The sequence below is a fragment of the Chelonoidis abingdonii genome, chromosome 1, assembly GCF_003597395.2.
Source record: "Chelonoidis abingdonii isolate Lonesome George chromosome 1, CheloAbing_2.0, whole genome shotgun sequence".
Lineage (NCBI taxonomy): Eukaryota > Metazoa > Chordata > Testudines > Testudinidae > Chelonoidis > Chelonoidis abingdonii.
The window spans coordinates 269961074-269984253 of record NC_133769.1 but is presented as its reverse complement, the minus strand read 5'-3'; the positions used below and the strand labels follow the sequence as shown (position 1 = coordinate 269984253).

At 41.2% G+C, this 23180-nt stretch overlaps 1 protein-coding gene across 3 annotated transcripts in view; it reads right to left on the bottom strand.

Moving 5' to 3' along the window:
- Positions 1-23180, bottom strand: part of NALCN (sodium leak channel, non-selective) — a 387480-nt gene that overhangs the window by 355927 nt on the left and 8373 nt on the right. For all 3 annotated transcript variants that reach the window (XM_032771366.2, XM_032771357.2, XM_032771375.2), the window contains 2 exons: positions 18577-18723; positions 17160-17342 (listed from right to left, as the gene is read on the bottom strand). In XM_032771366.2, the coding sequence (XP_032627257.1) occupies positions 17160-17342; positions 18577-18684 (291 nt within the window). In that variant the 5' untranslated portion in view covers positions 18685-18723. The remainder of the gene's footprint in view (positions 1-17159; positions 17343-18576; positions 18724-23180) is intronic.

The window sequence follows — 23180 nt, the reverse complement described above, 5'->3', positions numbered from 1 at the left end:
CCATTAATCGCATCCTGCTACAAAAACTGTGACTCTTGGAAATGTGCGTGAAATAGTGGATGGCTTTGTGGCAATTGGATTCCCTAACAGCGGCAGGGCGACAGATGGCACATGTATTTCAATTTTGGTTCCGGGCCATCTTGCAACAGAGTACATCAATAGAAAAGGGTATTTCTTTATGGTATTGCAGATGCCGGCCTATCACAGTGTTCATTTCACTGACATCAACGCAGGGTAGTCAGGGAAGGTACATGATGCATGCATCTTCAGGAACACTAGCCAGGATAGAAAGCTGCAAGCAGGGACTTTCTTTCCAGACCAGAAGATTCCAATGGGGGACGTTGAAATGCCCATAGTGATCCTGGGAGACCCAGCATACCCCTTACTCCCATGGCTCATGAAGCCATACATGGGAAACCTGGATAGCAGCAAAGAGCTCTTCAACAATAGGCTGAGCAGTTGCACAATGACAACTGAAAGTGCATTTGGCAGATTAAAAGCTCTTTAGTGCTGCCTTTATGTCAGGTTAAACCTAAAGGAGGAAAATATTTCCATGGTCATAGCAACCTGCTGTGCACTGCATAATATTTGTGAGGCTAAGGGTGAAAAGTTTTCCTGGGGGTGGAACATAGAAGTAGATTGCCTGGCAGCTGATTTTGAGCAACCAGATACCAGGGCAGCGGGGCAAAACATGAGGCTATTTGAATCAAGGAGGCTTTGAAGCACCATTTTGACAATGAGCACCAGTAATGTGTCTTTCTATGAAGCACTCTGCCATGCTTTGTTAACTTGCTTCGTGACCGTGATTTATAGTCTGCAAATAAATTGCTACCGTGTATTAACTCTAGCTGCAACCACCATGTGCAGGAGACAAAGACTGTTTATCTTTCAGGGTGTCTGTTTTTATTAAATAGCAATTAATAACACACAGAAAATGCTTGGTGGAAAGGGAGATAACAATGAAGGACAGTCTCCTGAAGGAGTCTCTCATAGCTGTGTGTATCTCCTGCTATCATTTTGAAAGCTGCCCAAAGGGGTGGAGTGAACAGGGTACTGCAACAGGCTGGGAAGATGCAAGGAATGTGTGGGAGGAGTTTGGGGAAGACATGGAAAGCAGTTCTGTATGGGCTGCCAGGGGAGGAGGCTGAGCTCACATGTATTCTGCCTACAGCGCGATTAAGGACTTCAACATCTCCATTTGCTCCTCTATCATCACCCACTCCTGGCCACTAAAATTTGCTCCTGGGTCTCCTTCCTCTCCTGCCTATCTTTCTATGATTTTCCTGTACAGTCTCTCTCCGTGCCCCTGTTCTTTTTTTTCAGCGTTTGAAGATTGGAGCACCTCTCAAAACATGTACTCCTTGCTCTCAGTTGCTTCCTTATCTGGCAGAGATGCTCCAGTGGTGTGTAGGGGTTTCCCCTGAAGGCCACATCTGCATAACCACAAAAAACAATACACAGAAGGGGGATTGTTAGTTCACACAGAGCACTGAATCATTATGGTAAAATACACCTCTTTCTCACTTTCCCTTGGCAAGCACACAACTCAGTGAATGCCCTAAATATGATGAGTTTAGGGATGAGGGGGGATGCGCTCAAGATGGGGAAAAGGGTCTTGGTGGTTTTTTAAGGGGATCACTGCAAGCGACTAGGAACAAAATTATAAATTCTGCCACTGTTTTCCACAGGCTGGGGTCATTGACGCCAGTATCTCATTCCTGAGGGAACTCAAGGATGCAAGGGTACATCTACTGCATGCGTATGGCTTCAGACCAGGTCCCTATGCTGCTTGCCTGTGTGCCTCTTTGGTCCCTGCACCAGCAATTGATGATTAGCACAGGAAAGATTCCTACAAGGGGGAAAGAAACAAAGCAGTTCTACCAAGGAACCTTCAGCAGAGGATTGGTGAGTATCCCCAGAAAAGTTTCCTTGAGATTTCTCTGGAGGATTCCCATGAAATCTTGGTGTGCATTAACACATTGTTCTACCCTATTGCATAGATGCACAGGGGATGTGAAGCACACAGAAACACAGCTAGTCTTGTACATTTCGATCCCTTAACGCACTTTTAGCATATAACATGCATCCGACGAAGTGGGTATTCACCTACGAAAGCTCATGCTCCAATACGTCTGTTAGTCTATATGGTGCCACAGGACTCTTTGCTGCTTTAACAAAGCAAAGAACACTCTACCTCATATAACCAAGCAGCATCAACTCAAAAAGATCACTTACCTAGACTCCCCTTTCCTGCATCATGTATGCCAAAGACGGAGTACTGGGACAGGCTCGCACCTTCCTGGATCGAGAAGAGATCCTGGCTTACCACGGTACTGGACAACCCCATTGCCTGTTCCATCTCGTCCTCCAATTCGACCTCCTCATCCAACACTTCATCCTCAGAGCAGATTCCACTGTCTGTTGTCTCCAGCCATCAACCCTTCACCCCTAAGTATCCAGGGGGGTCTTGGCAGTGGAGGTGGGGTCACTGCAGAGGTTGATGTCCAGCTCCTTATACAAGTGGCAGGTCTCCGGTGCACATTAGAGCAATGGTTTGACTCCCTTAGCTTCTGGTACTCCTGCCTCAGCTCTTTTATCTTCACACTTCCCATCCGTAGCCCTTATCGAACATACCACAAGAAATCTGACCATATCGTATCAAAGTTCAGATGGCTGGAGAGGAGCTGGGACTGCACAGTCTCCTCTCCCCACAGAGCCATCAGATCCAACAACTCAGGTGTGCTCCAAGCAGGAGAGTGTTTGTTGGATGAAGCAACCATGGTCGGCTGGGAAGATGCGACGTGAGCTCTCCATGCCATACAAACAGGTCTTTAAAGGGGGAGGGGCTGATGCCTGTGTACATGGCTGCAGGGCAGTGGAGTTCAAACTGCTGACCAGAGTGGTCAGGATGGGCATTGTGGGACACCTCCTGGAGGCCATTTATAGTGACATAACCAAGCGCAGTGTCTACATTGACACTCTGTCAATCTAGCTTTGCCACAAAAAGCTCTATGCCTCTCATCAAGGTGGTTTTATTTTGTCATCAAACCAGAAGAGCTTTGTTGGCTGATGGCGCACTATAGACCTCCACTGTTTTGTTCACAAAAGCTGACTATTGTGCACAAAACTCTGTAGTGTAGACAAGACCTATATCAGGGCAGCAGGAGTGGCTATGCTTTTTCACATCTGGACTTAGGTGCAGGAAACATTTCACCCTGAGGATGCTCTCTTTTGGAAGTATTTCCATCTAATAAGGGAGAACCCAGGATAAAAATTAATTTAGCAATTCCATCCTGCAACTCCCTAGAATTCCTCTCTTAGCTGAATGAATTATCAGGTCTGGCACTAGAATCACTGTGTCTGTGCACTGGGCAACTTTACTGACAATACACTGGTCAACAATTTTTGAGAAGTCGTCTGCTTCAGAGATAAAATGTGGTATTTATTATGTATTTTGATGTGCTGAATTCAAATATGACAATTAAAACAACTGATTGACTACTGTTTCTAAGATATTTAAGTTTTTACATTTTATGTCTATGTATATTGTGTAGATAGTAGAGTTTTAATCATAAATTGTAAACCTAGGTCTTTTCATGTGTTTATGGTTGCTTTACATGATAATATTAACCACCCACAGAGAGAGGCAGTGGAATCTCCTGAAGGTGATGTGGTTCCATTTCGTGACCATCAAAAAGATCTTGTCCATTTCTTCATGGAAGGTGATCTTGTAGCCTGCAACACATCGATGGTGTGATGGAGCCGCCTCAACATCGTTCACAATCCAGATGAGTGGAAACTGTGCATTGATTCATCGAAGACAAGTCTTAAAGTTTTGCCGCATAATGGCCATGTTTTGCCATCAATTCAGTTGGTCATGCAGTCATATGAAGGAACCTATGAAACATGAAACAACTTTTGAGGTGCATAAACTATGACCAACATCAGTGGCAGTCTGTGGCGATTGAAGTTGTTGCTGTCTTGCTTGATACAAAAGTACTGTGTTTTTCTGCGAAGGATAGTCGTGCAAGAATTCCACTACATCAAGAAAGAATGGCACTCGCGAAGTCTATTGAAGCTGGGAGGAAAAGTGTTCAGCATCCACCACTTGTGAATCAAGGAAGATTTTGTTACGCCCTTACAGATCAAGCTGGGTCTGATGAAGAACTTTATCTAGGCCATTGACAAAACGCAAGCAGTTTCACGTACTCCGTAGAAATCTAAGGTTAAGTGAAGCTAAGATAAAGGAAGGTGTCTTTGTTGCTCCGATTTGTGAACTTCTTCGAGATGATGCATTTGACCATTGCATGCGTGGCAAGGAAAGATGGCAGGAAAGCCTTCCAGTTAGTGGCAATAAATTTCTCGGAAACACAAGGAACAACTACAGGTTGTTGGTGGAAAACTCCTCAAGGCATACAAAAGCTTGTTGCAAGTCACTAAAGATAATTTTTGCACTCTCATCTAATTTTTCCACTGAACTGCGGAGCAGTGAGCGACGAGCACGGCGAGCGATTTCAAAGGACATTGCAAAATGGAAACGCTATGAGCAAATGGAGCCCATCAGTGCTTGCAGATATTGTGACAGTGCCAGAGAATGCTCCATTTAATGAATACAAGAACAAGCGAGAAGCGCCGAGTAGACACTGAATAGGACTAAACTATGTACATAATAGTTTTTGCCTTTGTGTTTCATAATAAATTTATTATATAACCTTTTTGTGATTTTTAAAGTGTTACATAAACGGGACAGTGAACAAGATCTTTTTGATGGGTCACGGAACATGGAAACCCTAACATCACCTGCCAGGAGATTCCACTGCTGTAGTCTGGAGCCCAACAGCTAGACTAGAGCCAATCAATAATTTTAAGCATCATTTTCGTTCTCAGTGACCCAGAATTAGTAAAGTTTGACTACATTTATTTCAGAAGCATTTTGGCTGTAGAGCAGTGATATCAGTGATGACAACTATTGTTTGCGTTGCATGGGCCCTTGTTAATGTGCATAATGATGAGGACTCTTTTGTTAATCTGACCTCTAGGACAATCATGGAAATGTCCTAGGTGGTTTCTGGTTCTACTCATATATTGGCATATTTTGGTTATGGTCTTTGAGATTGGGTTTGTGATAAAGTGTGGGAGGGGGAGGGGGAGGAAGCTCCCTTTGATGGACACCCAACCAGCCAGTTAGCTGTAAAATCCCTCTTGGTAGCTGTTCTACTTGCTTTACCAGTAAAGGGTTAAAAAGTCCCCCAGGTAAAGAAAAAAAAGTGGGTGCCTGACCAAAAGAGACAATGGGAAGGCTAGAACTTTCTAAAATTGGAAAGGAAACTTTCCCTTTGTCTGTTGTTCTCTCTGGGCTGAAGAGACGAGGCAGCAGGAATGATGTGTAATGTTTGAACAAGATATGAAAATCATCAGATCATATCTAGAACTACTTTTAACAACTCAAATATGTAAGTAAATCACGAATATTTAGGAAGACACCATTAGGTTTATTTCTGTTTATTTTGTAAAGGTTTGTGGAGGCCTCATGTGGATCCCAGATGCTTTTGTTTACTTCTAAGCTTTAAGCTGAACTCCCAAGAAAGCTATTTTGGGTGCTTAATATTTTGGAATTGCTCTTTTAAAATCTAGCAAAAGCCTAAATTCCAAAATGTACTTTCTTCCTTTTTGTTTTTAATAAAGTTTACCTTTTTTAAGAAGAGGATTGCATTTTTGGTGTCCTAAGAGGTTTGTGTATATGCTGTTTGATTAGCTGGTGGCAACAACCAATTTCTTTTGTTTTCCTTCTAAGCTCTTCCCCAGAGGGGCTAGGGCTGAAAGGCTTGAGGGTACCCCATAGGGACGAATTCCCAAATGCTCCTTCCAAGGTCCAAGGGTTTTTTGGGGTTTTTTTGGTGTGGTTTTTTTTTGCATTTGGGTGGTGGCAGCATTTACCAAGCCAAGGTCGGAGAAAAGCTGTAACCTTGAGAGTTTAATACAAGCCTGGAGTGGCAAGTATTAATTTTTAGAATCCTTGTGGGCCCCCACTTTCTGCACTCGAAGTGACAGAGTAGGGATTCAGCCTTGACAGGGTTGGATACAGGGGTTATTATAAAAATGTTGTCATGGTCAGATCATCAGCCCTATTCTTCCTCTCGCTATGATGACAGACTCATTTTGATGGTCTGTTCTCAGAAACTAACAGAACGGATTGGATTCCAGATCCCCGAGGAATAGTACTGTCCAGCCATTAGTCATATTAGTCTGGCTTAACACCTGGGAATATAATACAAAGCAGTTACTATGTCTGCTAGATGATCTCCTCTGAATGATGAACAAAGAGCAAATGTGTAGGCTGATCATATTAAATATCTCAGCAGTCTTTGTTACAGTTGACCATAAGGGTTTGTGGATGTGTTTACACAGTTTGCTACTGGAAAAAGACTTTTCCTACAGTTCTAGTCATTACTTTCAGACAGGACCCAGGAGGTGGTTGTGGTCAACAATTTTTCATCCCTTTCAAGCACTCTCTAAGAAAGTTTCATCTTGTCATCTCAGGAGAATTTATTTTCCCCATTAATCTCATTTATATTTATTTCCATTTAGAAAAGCTGTATTATTGTCAGCTTTCATACACACAACTTTACATCAGTATGGTTCCAGTCCTGCAAACGCTTAAGCACATGCATAACTTTAGTCACATCCAGAGGGATAACTGACTTATGTCAAAGTTATGCAGGTACTATTAAATATCTTTATATTTTTAGCTGTTTTATCAATATATTTATTCAATAGATCTGTTTGCCAGAAGCTGGAAATGGGTGACAGAGGATGTGGATCGCCTGATGATTACTTGTTCTGTTCATGCCCTCTGGGACACCTGACATTGGCCACTGTTGAAGACAGGATACTGGGCTAGATGGACCCTTGGCCTGACCCAGTAGGCCATTCTTATGTTCTTAATTCTAAAATATATAATAGCTACTTTTATTCATTTTTGTTTATACAAACTGTGATAATAATAAGTGAAACTCAGTTTGGCTTTATGATCACTGTATTGAGCTTCAGTAATGAATGATGTGTAGTGTAGCCAAAAAAACTGTATTTTGTCTATATTAATCTAGCAGTATGTATACATATTGATTACAGGTCTGTCGCATCTTAGGCACATTTAACGTGCAATTTCAGCTTTATGTGGTTGGCAAAAACAAGAAAAAAACAAACAGAGAAAAATAACAATTTAAACACTATTTCTGTAGTGCAGGCGATTCCGTCCACCATTAAACTCAATGTAATTTTAACTATACACGATTTTCCCTTTATACGCTGACTGCGGAACGTAACAGCAGTGTAAGATGAGACAGACCTGTATTTTCCTTTTCATGTGACAAAATGAAAAGATTTTAAAATTAACAAAGAAAAAATATGAATAAATATTAAAACAAATTATGATAAATGAACAGGCACTTCATAAAGAAATCTCTCTCATAGCTTCTCAGTGCAAGAACTGGGGCCTCCACCTAAATCGGGAGGCTTACCAAGACAGACTTTGATTATTTAAAGACCAGTCCCTCGTGACCCCAGTGGACAGGGGAGAACTGGAAAAAAAAAGCTAGGCAGCACTGTGGGTGGTGACGCACCTTTGCAACTATCTAGAAACTAGACCAGAAAACTGGTCCTGGGACTCCTAACACAAACTCAGTTAAATTAGGGTGACCAGATGTCCTGTTTTTAAAGGGACAGTTCCGTATTTAAGCTCTCCTGCAGGAGACCCAACTTCTTCTTAAAAACTGGCAATTGTCCCATATTTTCTGTCTCCCCTGCCATCAGTACTAGCAGATCCTGCTGCTCGCTGGATCCCTGCTCGTCAGCCACCCACCTGAGTGGGAGGGTCTGGTAGCCAACGACGAGGGTGAGTGTGCAAGGCTGGTGGTGGGGCGAAGATCAGTGCGCGGAGTTGGCCACTCACCCTGCTGGTCTGTCAGCACAGCCCCAGCTGCATGCCGGCTCTCAGCCAGCAGCTCCCCATCCCCTGTCCCATTTACGGCCGGCACTGGCTGCATGCTGTGAGCTGCGGTGGCTGATGAGTGCGGGCAGGAGCCAGGCAGAAGCCAGTTACGTTTCTCCCCTGCTGCCCACCCATTGGCCCTTTACATGCTCCCCCTTTTGCTGTCCTCTCGCTGCTTTGCCTCATTAGCCCCTCCCCAGCCCCACTGCTCCTCCATATCTCCTTCAACTGGGCGCGTGCCGCCCTCAGGCTGTGGAGAGAATCAGCTCCTGATCAGAGCCCCAGGAAAGCCCAAGGTGCTCCTGCCCAAGACCCTCCTGCCTGGGGCACTGGCCAGGAGGAGCTGAGCCTTGCATGTGCCAAAGCCCTGCACAGCACTGGCATGGGGAAGCCTCTCCGCCCTCAGCTAAGCTCTGGAGTGGTGGAGGGATGAGGGGAGGGAGCGATTTCTAGCCTGTTTGCACCCTAAACCTGCAGGCTCCACAGCAGCCCCCTGGGCAGGAACTTAACACCCTCTTTGCCCGCCCCCTCTCTGCCCTGGGCCCTGCCTCCAGGGAGCATGGGGCTGCTTCGTACCCTAGGTACCATCCTCTGCTTAGATACCTCGCTGGCGGGTTCACTGAAGCCCCTGGAGTCAGGTTCCCTGAGCCCAGGTGCACAATGCATCTTTAGGGTGTAACCCCTTCCTGTCTGCACTGCAGCCAGAGGCGACTGCGTTATGTCCGTGGCCAGCAGCAGCCTGAAGGTGTTAGCTGCCTTTCGATACTGTGCATGCAGAAAGGGACATGCTGCTTCCAGTCACACAGGGGAGAGACGAGGGAAGAGAAGAGCTCTGCGAAGACACGAACCAGGTCCTCCATCTCCCCAACCCCCGTGGCTGGAAGCCACTCCCATCCCTTCCCTCCCGCACAGTGCCAAAAGGTGCTGCTGGCCACATTGTGTTGTGAACCTTGACAGCAATCTGGGGCGGCAGGGGCAGCATGTGACCCCACATGCGCCCCCCATGTTTTGTCTTGGGAAGACACAGTGCCATGTACTGAGAGAGGCCGGTCCATTCCAGGGGCCCAGCCAGGCTTGGAGGGCAGAGAGCTCTGAGCAGAGTGGGTCAGGTCAGTCAGTCACCCCCTCGTGTGGGAGAGATTTACAGGAGTGTGTGTGTCACAGATTATGTCACTCTCCTATCACATACCCGACACCATATACAAGAAAAAACAACTTGACTCAATGCATTCAGCCAGCAAAATGGACTGAAAATCAACCACAATAAGACAGATATCATGACCTTTAGTATTGCCTCACCAACACCAATGCAGGTAGAGGATTATGTTCCCACCAATGTAGAAACATTCAAATACTTGGGCAGCACCATGAGCCAGGATGGTGGAACAATCCAGGACATCCAGAACAAACTCAGTAAAGTCAGAAATACCTTCAGGAGCTTAAATACATCACTGGAAATCATCAAAATACAACACTAAAACCAAACTCAAGATTTATCAGAGCTATGTACTTTTAATACAACTTTATAAGTCAGAATGCTGGGGAATGAGAAAGTCTGACATGTCCAAACTATCTTCAGTCCATACAACCCGCCTCAGAAAAATCCTCCCTATCTTTTGGCCCAGAACAATTACAACCCAAGATTTATTGACACAGTGCAGCCAAGAGGATCTGAGCACCATCACTGCCAGGAGGTGCTGGAGATGGATCAGTCATGTGCTTCGGGTGGAAACTGATTCCACCACCAGAGCAGCAATAAGATGGACACCTGAAGGCAAGGAAAAATGAGGCTGCCCAAAAGCAACATGCCAAAGAGCTGTGGAAGCTGAGCTGAAAAACCTGGGGCACAGCTTGGGAACCATTAAAAGACTTGCCAGAAACAGGCAGAAGTGAGGAGCTTCGTCACTGCCCTAAATGTCAGAGTCGTAATAGGAACACAATGATGATGATGATGATGATATGTGTGTCACCACTACCTGTGTGAATCCTAAAGCCTTAAAAATAAGAAGGTAAATAAAAAGAATCCAATTACGTGGTATTTCTTTTTAACAGGGGCTGTCAACTTGATGTTAATTTGAACATTTGTACTGCATAGTTCTGATTGATTGCTGTTTAACTCACTTGAATACGAGTAATTTGACCAGATGTCCAGTATTCAGTATAGGGAAATATGGTCACCCTAAGTTAAGTAGCAGAGTCTTCTTGAAAAGTCTGCAAAATTGTTCCTCTGAATAGCAGGGCAAACGCACTGCATTATCACTGGTGCCAGAGCAGACAGAACTACAGAGAGGAGGGGTGGATAAAATCCAACTGAAGTCTTCAGAGTTCCAAAATCAGGGGAACTCTAGCCTCCTCAGCCAATCCTATATTAAGAAGAGAAGGTGCCATTTCAAAATCCATGGTCACTAAACCAAATTATTCCAAGAGGCCCCAGTTCTAATCTCATAAAAGATCCTTCACTGTGAACAGCTCTGCCTAGACTAAAGGCATGACTACATCCCCACTCTCTTGGGGCTCTCACACAGGTTGGCACCTTATCAGTTGCCTCATCAAGTTAAGGAATTTACACCTTCTCAGCCCGCTCATGACAGCCATTCTCCAGTCACTAGCAAAGTTTCTGAACCTGATGCTGGAAACAGCAGCCAAGACCAGATGCTGTATTCATACCAAGAGAACACTTAACTTCCCAACATTCTTGAACAAGAACTTGGCTGTCAGTCATTACTCCTGTGTCCCTCCCCTCCTTGGCAGTAAATGGCAGCTATGTAGAACTATTGTTAAGGATGACAACAGCAGGACTTCCCCCCTACCACTTCCTAAGAAATGCCTCTTGCTGATCAGAGCAGTGGCAGTTGTACTCAATTCCCACTTCTAGCAGGCAAAAACAAACAAAAAACACATTTAGCTATACCAGGAGTGATCCTTAGACATTTTTAGCTCTTCTGTTACATACAACTATTATTTTCCCCTTCTTAAGCACTCTTCTGGGTCTTTCTCCTCAACCTCTCCAGGCCCTATTCTCCCACTGCCAAATACTTCAATTCAAACCCTGTAGAAATTCCATAACTCCACTATCTCTAACTCCTTGACTTCCTTTAAGCCCACTGTCATACCACAAGTTCTTCCTAAAGCTCTGGCTCAAAATCCATATCCTCTGCTCATGTGTCCATGGCTGAAACTAATCACCACCAAAGCGTGTCTCCTTCTTGTTCTTTCTGTTATTCTTGTGTTCAACTGCTGCAGTCCTTGGCAAGACATCCCAACGGGAGATGACACATTGGTCCATGCCCCACTTCACCATAACCACAAGTGGGTGAAGGAGAGGGGATGGGTCCACAAACACCTTTTGCCTTCTCTCCTTAGAAGTTGAGGTCTTTGCTCTCTATCAGGATAATCTTTGTGACATTACCTAGTCTAAAATACACAAATCATATAAATAGTAAAAAATAAAAAAGATTTACATACCTCCCTGGTCTACCCAACCTCAGGTATACCTCATCTACAGATTTGGGGCTACAAGGTGTTACCATTATACAAATAAATAAATATATTTGGATGTGTTTCTACATCATGTCATTTTAACCAACAATTCCTCAAACACTGTGCCACAGTCCCACTTGTAGGTAGATCTCTCCCTTTCCTTCTAACTGACAAGGCTCCCTTCTACCGGAAACCCTGCTCCAGGCTACCATCACATGATGACTGGTCATTTTACCCATCCACTAGCCCAAGCCCAACCCTTCACCTGGGAGATGGACAACTAGGCACAGATGGTCTTGGGTAGCAGCAAAATCTAATCTGGCCCAAGTAAGAACCTGTTAAACACAGTGTAAGACATTTAGATACATGAAAAATAGAGGGTTAGGCATTTCCACATTTGGAATCCCCTCTTCAAAGGAGTGTCTGTTTCGGTTGCAGCTAGCATGAGAAAAAGGGTTTTATATCCTTCCGACAAAAATAATTACCCCTTTTTAAACATTCATTAAATCCCACCTTAAACTTTTCACTAAATAAATAAAATAAACCTGTGCTTCAGTACCACAATATCATGAGGTCTCTGAATTAAATACTTTACTTCAGCCAGTAGAGCCATATTTTTCATTTAAAGCTTCTGTGTTTGAGAGAAAAAAAAAATCCCCATTTGGATGCCCTAAAATAAGTATCTTTTGAGATTTTTTTGGCAGATATTCTTGACTACCCGAATCTATGCAGCTCTCCTTGTTAGTTGAATGTGGCCCTTGATGGGAAATTGACAAGGACAAGCACTCAGATGTAAAGCAGCCTGCTAATTTTCACCTTTTGGGAAAGAATAAATATTAACTGAAGAAAGTCCAGTAGGGAATGATGTAAGTATTTACTGGTGCTTACAGTTTAAACTGAAAAAATGAGTTCTCTATATAGAGAATAAATTCCACAAGTCCTTTTAAGAGACTGAATTCTTTATGTCGGTGGATTATACTGCATGATAGTTCTTCTCCAATGTGCTGGAAGAATTTATTTTCATCACAGGACATAACAATTCATGGGTAGGCCTTAAACACAACTTCAAAGCAGATCTCTCTTGTACCGTGACAACTGAAGTGTCTTTTTCCTATGCCCTACTCCAAGCACAATCTCCCCATGCTTCCCCCAGCACAATCACCAATCCCAGTGTTTGCCATCTACCAAAGAACTAGAAGCAAAAGCATTCCCACATCCCACTATGGGATTAACAGTGGAAGGCAGAAAAAGTAGGATGAGAAGCAGTTCTGGCTGCTGGGAATAAGAGTGATAGACACTAAGGAAGTGTCTCTGTAGAGGTTGACTATGAAGGGATTTTGAGAGGCAGTGGCTCAGTTGATATGGAGTAAAGGCAAAAGCAGAGATGGCCAGATACAATGAGAGTATGGTGAAAAAAAATTGAAAAATTTTGCAATGTTTCCCCATTTTTGACCAACTATGTACAAGACACCTTCTTCAAGCTTGTACTCATCCAAGTTTTGAATCTCACTCTGGTTTTATGGCAAATTACCTTGGGAACCTCTTCACACTGTGTGATCATGGCTTCCCACGACAGCTTCAGTTAAACTTACATATACATGATACAGAACTTTATCAGTGACAAGCAACAAGTGCAGAGCTCCCTTGCCCAACCAGTCAGGATGACTGTTAACCTCAATACCTCCAGAACCAAACCATAGGCTGGTTTCACCAAGGCAGTCCAAATAAAGCACAAACGCTTGAATAAGGTTCCACATTCCTTTCCTCTGGGCAAAGAAGATACCAAAGGCTCAAAGTAATAAAAAATGCTTAGAAACAGAGACTTTCCCACTTTCTTCAAGCTAAGTGGGGAGAGGACAGAGACATCATCCCCTCTTTCCCCAGCACATCCATGAATAGGCCTCCATAAAGCTCTTGCTTGAGGGTAAAAGATTATTTGTGCAACAAGCAGTAACTAATGCTCTAGGGAAAATGTTTCAGGCACACAGACAAAAGCCCTGAGGCTGCTTTATGGAGAGAAAACACGTTACACTCTCAGACACAGCAGAGAAAGGCTCCCTGTGAGCATGGCATCATCTGACACTAAAAACATAATACTGTATAATAGCCAAGTTCGCTTCTGACTCTTACTAACTTGTCTCTCCATTTGTTTACTCAGCCCTAATGAAAATTTAAAATGAAAAACACTTTATATGGATTTCATAATCTCAGGCATCAAATCCAGGGGCTTCTATCTGAGACATTCCTTGCAAAGTGCTGTCACAACTTTTTAAGTTGGTAGCTTTATCAGAAAGTTAATACAGTACACAAACATTTTCAACACAAAACCATACAGTCTGAACAATCAAAAAAGCAAGTTCTCTGTGGTGACTGGATGATTGTGGTTAAACATTATCACCATGTATGTAAGTGCTAAGCACTGTAAGAACTGAATACACTATGGCATCCTAAAAAGGACCTTTGGGCTTGGCTACACTGGCACTTTACAGCGCTGCAACTTTCACGCTCAGGGGTGTGAAAAAACACCCCCCTGAGCGCTGCAAGATACAGCGCTGTAAAGCCTCAGTGTAATCAGTGCTGCAGCGCTGGGAGAGCTGTCTCCCAGAGCTGGCGCTCCGACCACACTCACACTTCAAAGCGCTGCTGCAGCAGCGCTCCCACAGCGCTGCCATGGCAGCGCTTTGAAATTTCAAGTGTAGCCATACCCTTTGTTTTAACCATGTTATACAGATGACAATTTCTACTTTTGAATTAATATGCTTACAGGACTATTTTCCATATGTTGCAACTCTTCCTTTAGGAACATAGAACGTGTACAAAAAGTGTTGACACTGAACATTAATATTTTCAACCCTCTGAATGGTTTTCTAAAAGATTTTATTTTCCATTTTCTAAAATGCCAGGTATATTTAACACATGCCTGTACCACAGCTCATTTTAACAGACACCTGTTAACACAATTTATGAATTATTCTTACAAAACATACTGATGTGGTTAAGTCACACACTGCACAAATTCATGAGCATGTTAGAAAACAGAATGTGCAGTATGTAAAAATCATTAAAATAAATGATTAATGTACATAGGTCCCATACAAATACTGAAATATGGAAACTTTTATATCCATAAAATATAGTGAATTTGTAAAAGTAAAGCTTTGTGATAACAAACTTAGTCTCTACATTAAAATTTTGATAAGTTTATTTTTAATTATATTTGATTTTTCATGACTAATAATATATGAAATACTTGGTTCATGATTAAGGAAACATTTTCTCTATAGCCAACACTAACTGGGTAACTTATTTCATGAAGTAATTAATCAACAACTAATTTTTTACTTCATTAAAAATGTTCAGTTCTTCAGGGCTGATTTCAATATCTGTGTCTTTCTGCAGCTGAGCATGTCCGTGTGTGTGCGGTTGTGCTGAAGGAGGCTTGAGGGCCTGGCTCAGCAGGGCAGTGTAAGGGAACCCAGACCCGTGAAACTGGTGGGCTCAGTGGTACCCCAGTATATCAGGTGGCACCTCGGAAGCGGTGGGGGTAACCCATCACAGTGATATATCTTGATTTAATAAGGCTTTTGACAGTCTTAGATGACATTCTCATAAACGAGAGAAATATGGTCTAGATGAAATTACTATCAAGTGGGTGCAAAACTGATTGAAGGAGCATACTCCAGGAGTTTGCTGTTAAACTAGGGAGGCATATCAAGTGGGGTCCTGCAGGGATCTGTCCTAGGTCCCGTACTATTCAATATTTTCATTAATGATTTGGATAATGGAGTGGAGAGTATGTTTATAAAATCTGCAGATGACACCAACCTGGGAACGGTGGCTAGCACTTTGGAAGAAAGCATTAGAATTCAAAATGACCTTAACAGATTGGAGAATTGGTCTGAATCCAACAAGATGAAAATCAATAAAGACAGGTGTGAGGTACTATGATTGTGAAGGGAAAAAAAATCAAATGTACAAATACAAAACGGGGAATAACTGCCTACGTGGCAGTACTGCTGAAAAAGTTTTGGTGGTTATAGTGGATCGTAAACGAAATGAGTCAACAATGTGATGCAGTTGCAAAAAAGGCTAGTATAATTCTGAGGTACATTAACAGGAGCATCATACATAAGACACAGGACGTAACAGAGGACAAACTAGAGAGAGTCCAGAGGAGAGCAATAATAATGATAAAAGATTTAGAAAACTTTACCTATGAGGAAAGGTTAAAAAATGGGCAGGTTTGGTCTTGGGAAAAGAAGACTAATAGAGGAACTGATAAAAGACTTCAAGATATATTAAGGACTGTTATAATGAGGACTGTGATCAATTGTTCTCCAAGTCCACTGATTAGATATTAGGAAAATCTTTCTACCTATAAGGATAGTTAAGTACTGGTGTAGGCTTCTAAGGAAGATTGTAAAAACCCCATTATTGGAGGTTTTTAAGAAGAGGTTGGACAAACACCTGTCAGGGATGGTCTAGGTACGACTGATCTTGTCTCAGCACGGGGGGCGGGGTGCACTAGATGACCTCTGCTCAATATTTCTATGATTATTGTAGGACTGCTGGCCTGTTTCCCCATCCCAAGAAGGATTAAACACCACACCCAGATCTCTTTCAGGCCCTTTCCCTTTCTTCAGGGCAGTGAGTATTAATTCAAACAAAAAATGCCCATAGTAACTCAAAACAGTGCTATCCCTTGACCAACACAGGCTGCACAGACCTTTCATTCTGTGCTGCTCTCTGCTCCACAGCCAGTCACAGGATCCAACCTCTGTCCTGCAGCAATCCTTCCAAGTGAGTTCTGTCAACCCTTAATAGGCATCACTTGATCTCTTTCCAGTTTAAAGGGACAAACCACCATGTTACAATTACCAAATCCTAAGGCCCATAAAATATTGACATAACTACACTACTTATTTTTTAAAGCCACATACTATTGTTTTGTTTACTTTTAGTCTATATGACACCACAATGATTCTCTCACCCCACATTATCTACAAATTTGACAGTTTCATTCTCAGCATTTAAACTGAAAGTGTGTGTTTAAACAGAAGGCTGGAATAAAATCAGGGAAATGATGCCATAAAGGGAAGAACAGCCTATACATTTATGGAGATCTCTAAGTGGATCTATGGAGTACCCTAAATAATGATCTAGGCAGCTACAATTAGACTATCCCAGAATCATTAACAAAACTGCTCTATAGTAAAAGGGTTTGTATACCAAAGTGTTGATAAGAAGAAAACAAAAATCAGCAGAGAACCATAACATCTCTCACTTACATTGCAATTTTTATGTAAGCTAAGTGAGATATTTATCTTATTTTAGTCAAACAACTGCCTAATGTAGATAAAATAAAACACTTATTTGACACTAAATATTTTCATAAAACTCCTATTGATATATATGTGGGCCTTAGAATAATATTTTCTTCTTGCATTCTTGGAACTAAAAATGATTGCTCAGATCATCCAGTGAAACATGCTACTTGTTAATAGGAAATATTGAATAAGTGTATCAGCATTATAATACCATTTTTGAAGAATAAATATTAAGATTAAATAAAACTTCCATCTAGAAAAGAACTGAAGTGGAAACATTTTTAAAATAGTTAAAATTTCAGTAGAACAGATTCAAATACGTTTCTCTGTGTAAATGATAAAAATGTTATTACAAAGCTCACCTTGACTATCCCACGGATATGCATTTTTGCTATCATCTCTGCAGTGTAGAGAAACATCAATAAAGTATCTAGAGCAAATGTCAAATATTGAAGAGGTGGATAATGCTCAAAGGTCTTTGGGGTGTTCATACAAACAGAAATGACACTGATGATGGCGCAGATGCGTAGCAAAGAGTGAACCCACTGAAAAATGAAGGGTTACAACTTAGTTTTGATCTTACAAAATAGAGTACGTATATGATGTCTATAACTCATCTTGATATCATTTCACACAAGTTTTTTCAAATGTTATGGTCCAGATTTTTATGGTCCCCCCCAAAAAACAGGCATTTCAGATTCTATTTAAAAAAACAACATACAATAAGTGATTTTGTTCATTAAGGGGTCATGTAATCTAATGGACTAAGCACCATTTCAATCTCTGTGTATTGAGGAATGTGTGTCAATAATATTACATTTTATGTTTCTGTAATTAATCTTTGACTTTGTTACAACAGCCAATGGTGATATTCTATTAAAATTAGTGTCAAGTATCAGAGGGGTAGCCGTGTTAGTCTGGATCTGTAAAAGCAGCAAAGAGTCCTGTGGCACCTTATAGACTAACAGACATTTTGGAGCATGAGCTATCGTGGGTGAATACCCCTTGCATCCGACGAAGTGGGTATTCACCCACGAAAGCTCATGCTCCAAAACATCTGTTAGTCTACAAGGTGCCACAGGATTCTTTGCTGCTTTTATTAAAATTAGTATGAGTAATTAATGAATGAGTGTTCTCTTGTGAATGATTTCAGTGCTAAAACACTGAAGCACAGCTGAAGAGCTCTAGCATCCATACTGCAAACGAGATGAGAGTTGTCTAACATAAAAGGAACACCAATGCAACCATGGTATATATTAATTTATTTCAGATTATTTATTTTCCCAAGGATGTGGGGACAGTTTTGGAAGTGGATTAAAATGACTGACCTAAACAGCATTCTTACATCAACAAAGAAGGTGAACAAGGATCTGAAAGATCAACACTTTTCAAATATTAACCATCCTCCTCAACAGTAAAAGAACCTCTCTCAAGATTGTCTTTGTGACCTCGTTTTATAAATTTGGCTTTCAATTTAAATCAAGCAGTGCTGGCAATCTAAGGTAGCTCAAGGTGGGGCGAGGGGATAAAAATCCATGAATAAATTACTTGATAATTATTGTTTCACCATCCTCAACACTCTCCAACAACTGATGGAAAAAGTATTGAATAAAAATTAGAAATATTACCTGATTGACTAGCAACTGTAACCAGTTCATTACTTCTGACTAAAATCTACTTGTTTCAGGATCTTTCTTAAGTGTCATAGAAGTGAAATTATTTTAACTGTAAAATGTAATATTTAACTTGTAATTGATAATTAGTAAGAAATAAACTTACTGGCTTGTTAATCCATAGGATATCTGCATTGTCTGACAAAGATTCATCAGGGCCAAAGTCTGTAACAGGCTGAGCTTCCACACGTGAGCTTTGTTTCCGTTTGAGCATCCTGAAGTTAACTTTGGTTATCTATAACAGTGAAGTCCCCTTGGAAAGAAAAGAAACAAATTTATTAAACAACCCGTTCAAAAAGCCCTGTTTGAATTGCTTTGTTAAACAGAAAACACTCGTCACTAGGCCAGGCTGTTCTTGCATAAAACACTGAAAGTGAATCACCTCAGATGGTTTTACACAGAAATAGGCAACTGTAATAATTTTTAAAATCCTAGCAGGGCAAATAGACAATTACCAGTTTTGCTCCCGTATGCAAGGAAGGATATTGTTCCATGCATAGGCTTAAATCAAACTTTGATGGGGTTGATCCAACTCCTATTGAAGTTAATGCCAACGCTCTCATTGACTTCACTGGAGCAGTAGGATCAAGTCCTATAAGTAACAGGCTAGCAGGGGGAATTAATTGACTGAGACAGATGTTCCCACTCCTTATTGGGCCTTATTACTATTGTTCTTCTGTCTATAATTGGTATTTGTTTAATCTTTCTTTTTGTATATACAATTTTCTACTCACCTGTCAGCCAGTCACTCAGTCCATTCCTGTCCCTGTGTATGGACAGATATAGGCATTGGGGAGGGATCCCCACCTTGTGCAACGTTAGGGACAATCAGAAGCTCCCCGTTTAGAAGAGCACAGAGACTGGCTCATTTGAACAATTCAGGGATGTGAAACGCCTTCAGTGGGTTGGAAAGTGGGGAAAAGAGCCCTGACTTTTCCACATATCCTACATAGTGGCCCACAGGCCTCGATGAACACAAAGAGAGGTGCTAGCTGCGCCATCCCAAAGAAGACTATAACCTGAACAACCGGGAGCTCAGGGAAGGAACTGTGCCTTCCTAAAACAATCCCTCCTGGATATCCCCAGAAGCAGGATGGTGCAATCCAGTGCCTGAACCAGGACATGTGATTTGTACAGAATGACCCTATGTTCCAACATACAATCTGGCTAGCAGGCACCATATAGCATGGTAATGAGCACAGTGTAAATACTTGCTAGATTTGATTGGCAAGCTGAGATGGGTTCCAAGTCGATGTAAATATCTGCACATGTGGGACCATACAGCTGCTTCACCAACCAGTTCATTACTCCACATCCAAATATTGTTTATCAAACAAGGGTAATATAAAAACAAACAGAAGGACTAACTTCTGCCAGCCTTATTCACGTTGAATGGGGAGCACCAGCACGGGTGAGGCTGACAAAACCTATCACTAAAAATATTATAACCTTAAACACTTTATTTTTGTAGTAAATAAAGACCACTATATGTGTACATGAGGTTGTAGTTTTACATTCCGTTAAGCTTCCTCTCCCTTTCTCACTTCCATTTCCTTCCTATCCCTTATTCCTTATTTCCTTCTTCTCCTTATATGCCAGTTTGTTCATGCTTGCTTTGCATCCTTCCTGATCCTGCCTTCTCATAATTATTTCCCAGCTCACCACGTTTAGAATACAATAGGGAATTCCCCAAAACTAGAGGCTGTCTTGACAGGTTTTGATGTCATGTGGCGTTGCAGCATCTCGTGCTGCATACATGTAGCACAGCAATGAGAAAAGTAACTGAAAGGGTGTCATGTTTAGAAATGCCTGTACTGTGAGAGGATATACTATCAAAGGGCTTGAGTCTACAGTGCCTGTTAATGCAAAACTCCCATTGAGTGTAATGGAGTTCTCAGAAGAAACTGCAAAAAATTTTCAATCCCTCCGCAGAAGAAAAATCCACATTATGAAAATATATCTCGCAAATGTGGCGTTTAGTAACTTGTTATTTAAATTCTAAATTTGTAATTATTATTTTATTAATAACATTAAACCTTCCCAGCAATGACTGAGATACTGATCTTGCTAACCTGTCAAGAAAATAATTATAATAGATTTTCAGACCAGATTCAATAAGGTCATTAGGAAATAATACTCAGGAAATACAATGCATTAGCCAGGGAGCTACTATTGAAATAACTTCATAAATGCTAAAGGACAAGCTGTGTATGTATTAAAGCAGAAGGTAAATTAATCATAGCTAGTTAAAAATAAAACTTCAACAGATTTCTTCATTCAACATGGTATGAATAAGTAGAAAAATTGGCAGTATTTTATAACAAAATTTTTATCTGTCTGGTTGTCCACTGATTATTTTCCCTACTAAACTGATATGAACATATAAAAGGTCATGAACTGTAGATGTCAACAACGGTTTTAGTTTATCAAGCTCACCAAGTGGTGGCCAAATGTCCTGACCAAACAGATCACGCATATTATTTTTAAACTGTGGTCACGAATCAACAAAGCAGAGAATACAGAAATCCAGAAGGAAAAAAATCTTCAAAATACAAGTTCTCCTATTTTACAATATGAATGAGCCTGAGTTCCCTTGGGAAAGACCCTGATAATCTGGAAATGGCCGTTAGCAAGTCCTGGCAGAGCTCTCTTGCAATTCATCTGTTTTTATTTATTTATTTTTGCTGGTATCACAGAGGGGTTTTTTGGTTGTTTTAAAGCAGGTAAAGACTGGGGAAGCCTGCACACTCGGCTGCACATCAGGATGCTACAGCAGGAATTGTGGCTCCTGAAACACCATCCTTTTGCAGCTCCCTCTGGCATAGTTTCACACCACAGCCCAGGGAGGGTAGATTCTAACATATACAATCTTATGCTTTCTTTTGGTCACATAATGAAATTAGCATGGAAGACTTAATCCAAACTCTAGCGAATATTTCTGTCTCCAAAGTTGTACAAATATTGGGTGCAGATGTATTCTAGAGTAAAAAATGGGTTTAATATACGGAGAAGATTGCTTCCTTTGGCTGTGTCCATTCACCTTGCTTTGTTTTTTCTCTTTAGAGTAACACCACAATCAAAATTCACAGCACTTACACAGACTGCTACTGCTTCTTATGTAGGAATGTGCTCTTTCATCTTTGCTTTTAATTTTAAATATGCCTTTTGCTTTGTTACTTTATTTTTAGAAGCAAAGACACAAAATGAAAGAATGCTGCTTAGACAAGGAGCCCATCAGCTCTGTTAACTCAGCCTTTTGTTCATTCACTCTCCCTGAGCCAGTAGATATGTTCAATCAAAGAAAACTAAAATCACAGAAAGATTATCCTGATACCATCTTGGAACAAAAAGTTCAAGACAATAGTCTTGATTCATCACCATTATATCAGATTTACAAAGTCTGCTGAAATGGAGTTACCAGCTGCATGCCAATGTGAACAAAAAGATGGTTAGAGCCAGGTCCCTAAAGCATTTGTTGTGAATTTGCAATACATATAGTATTCTGCTCCAGTAATCCCTGTAAAAAAAATAAATGTGCTCCTACGGAACACTAATGGAGAATGAAGGTGTAGATGATCATTGATAAATAGAACATTTATTTTTGGTTTCATTTTTAATTCTGTATAACTTATATTGAATTAAAAATCAGGCCAAAAAACCCATCATGATTTTGATATTTTAGCCCAAGTTCTATAAAATTTACTCTCCTTAAAAAAAAAACCCTAATCTGCTGTAGGAGGAAAATATCCAACAGAAGACAGCACTTCACCTCACACTGTCAATAATACCAATAACTGTAAAGATTATTTATGCTAGTTCCACATGCTCTGTTAACTAGTAAAGGGGAAGAGGGCATACCATGAGTTACCAATGAGAGAAATACACCACTGTGGCTGATGAAACCAAGTGACAGCTAGTTTTGAAGAAAATGTGTTGTTGGTGTTTCTATATACCTCCATGGAATACTTTATTGGCGACTACCCTGTTTTTTTCATCTGAAGCAAAGTCTAAAAAAACCCTTATCTTTTCTCCCTTATTTTTCAACGCAGCATATTGTTAAGTATTCGGTTTTGTACTGAAGCCAGACAGTGTCCCCTCTCCCAACAAGACAAAGTTTGCTTTTCCCTCCTCTTTCACAATAAAGAAAATACCACAACCAAAGCTCCTAAAATCACAATTAGATTAACACTTTGCAGATCGTTTGGCTACCAGCTGCAAAGAATCGTTGGTGATGTCTTGTGTCTTCCAGCAGGGCTTCAGGACTCATAGACCAAATAGCAAGAATCAACACCACCCTTCTCAGATTTGGGGAGGAATTCCTCTGCTATAATAACATAATTCTCCAAAGTACTGTGTGACGTTGCACTCCATATGTTTTATAGAAATATGTTTATAAGTGTGAATATAATGTAACTGGAATATGCTTTATGCAAAAGGTCTCTTGTGAGGTATCATTACAAAGCTTATAATCTACTGAGTGTGTTCATCCTATTTGTATGAATGTATCATTCTTGTATCTGAAGCTAGAAATATGAAGTATTACTCTGAAGTCTTATTGTAACTATTGTGATGGGGCAAGGCCAGATGGCTACAGTAAAGTACTGAGAAACAGGTATGTTAGCCCCAAGCTAAACAAATCCCTAGTACCCTGGTAACCAAATGGCAGTTGCTCCAGGTTAATCAAGGCACCTGGAGCCAATTAAGACCTTT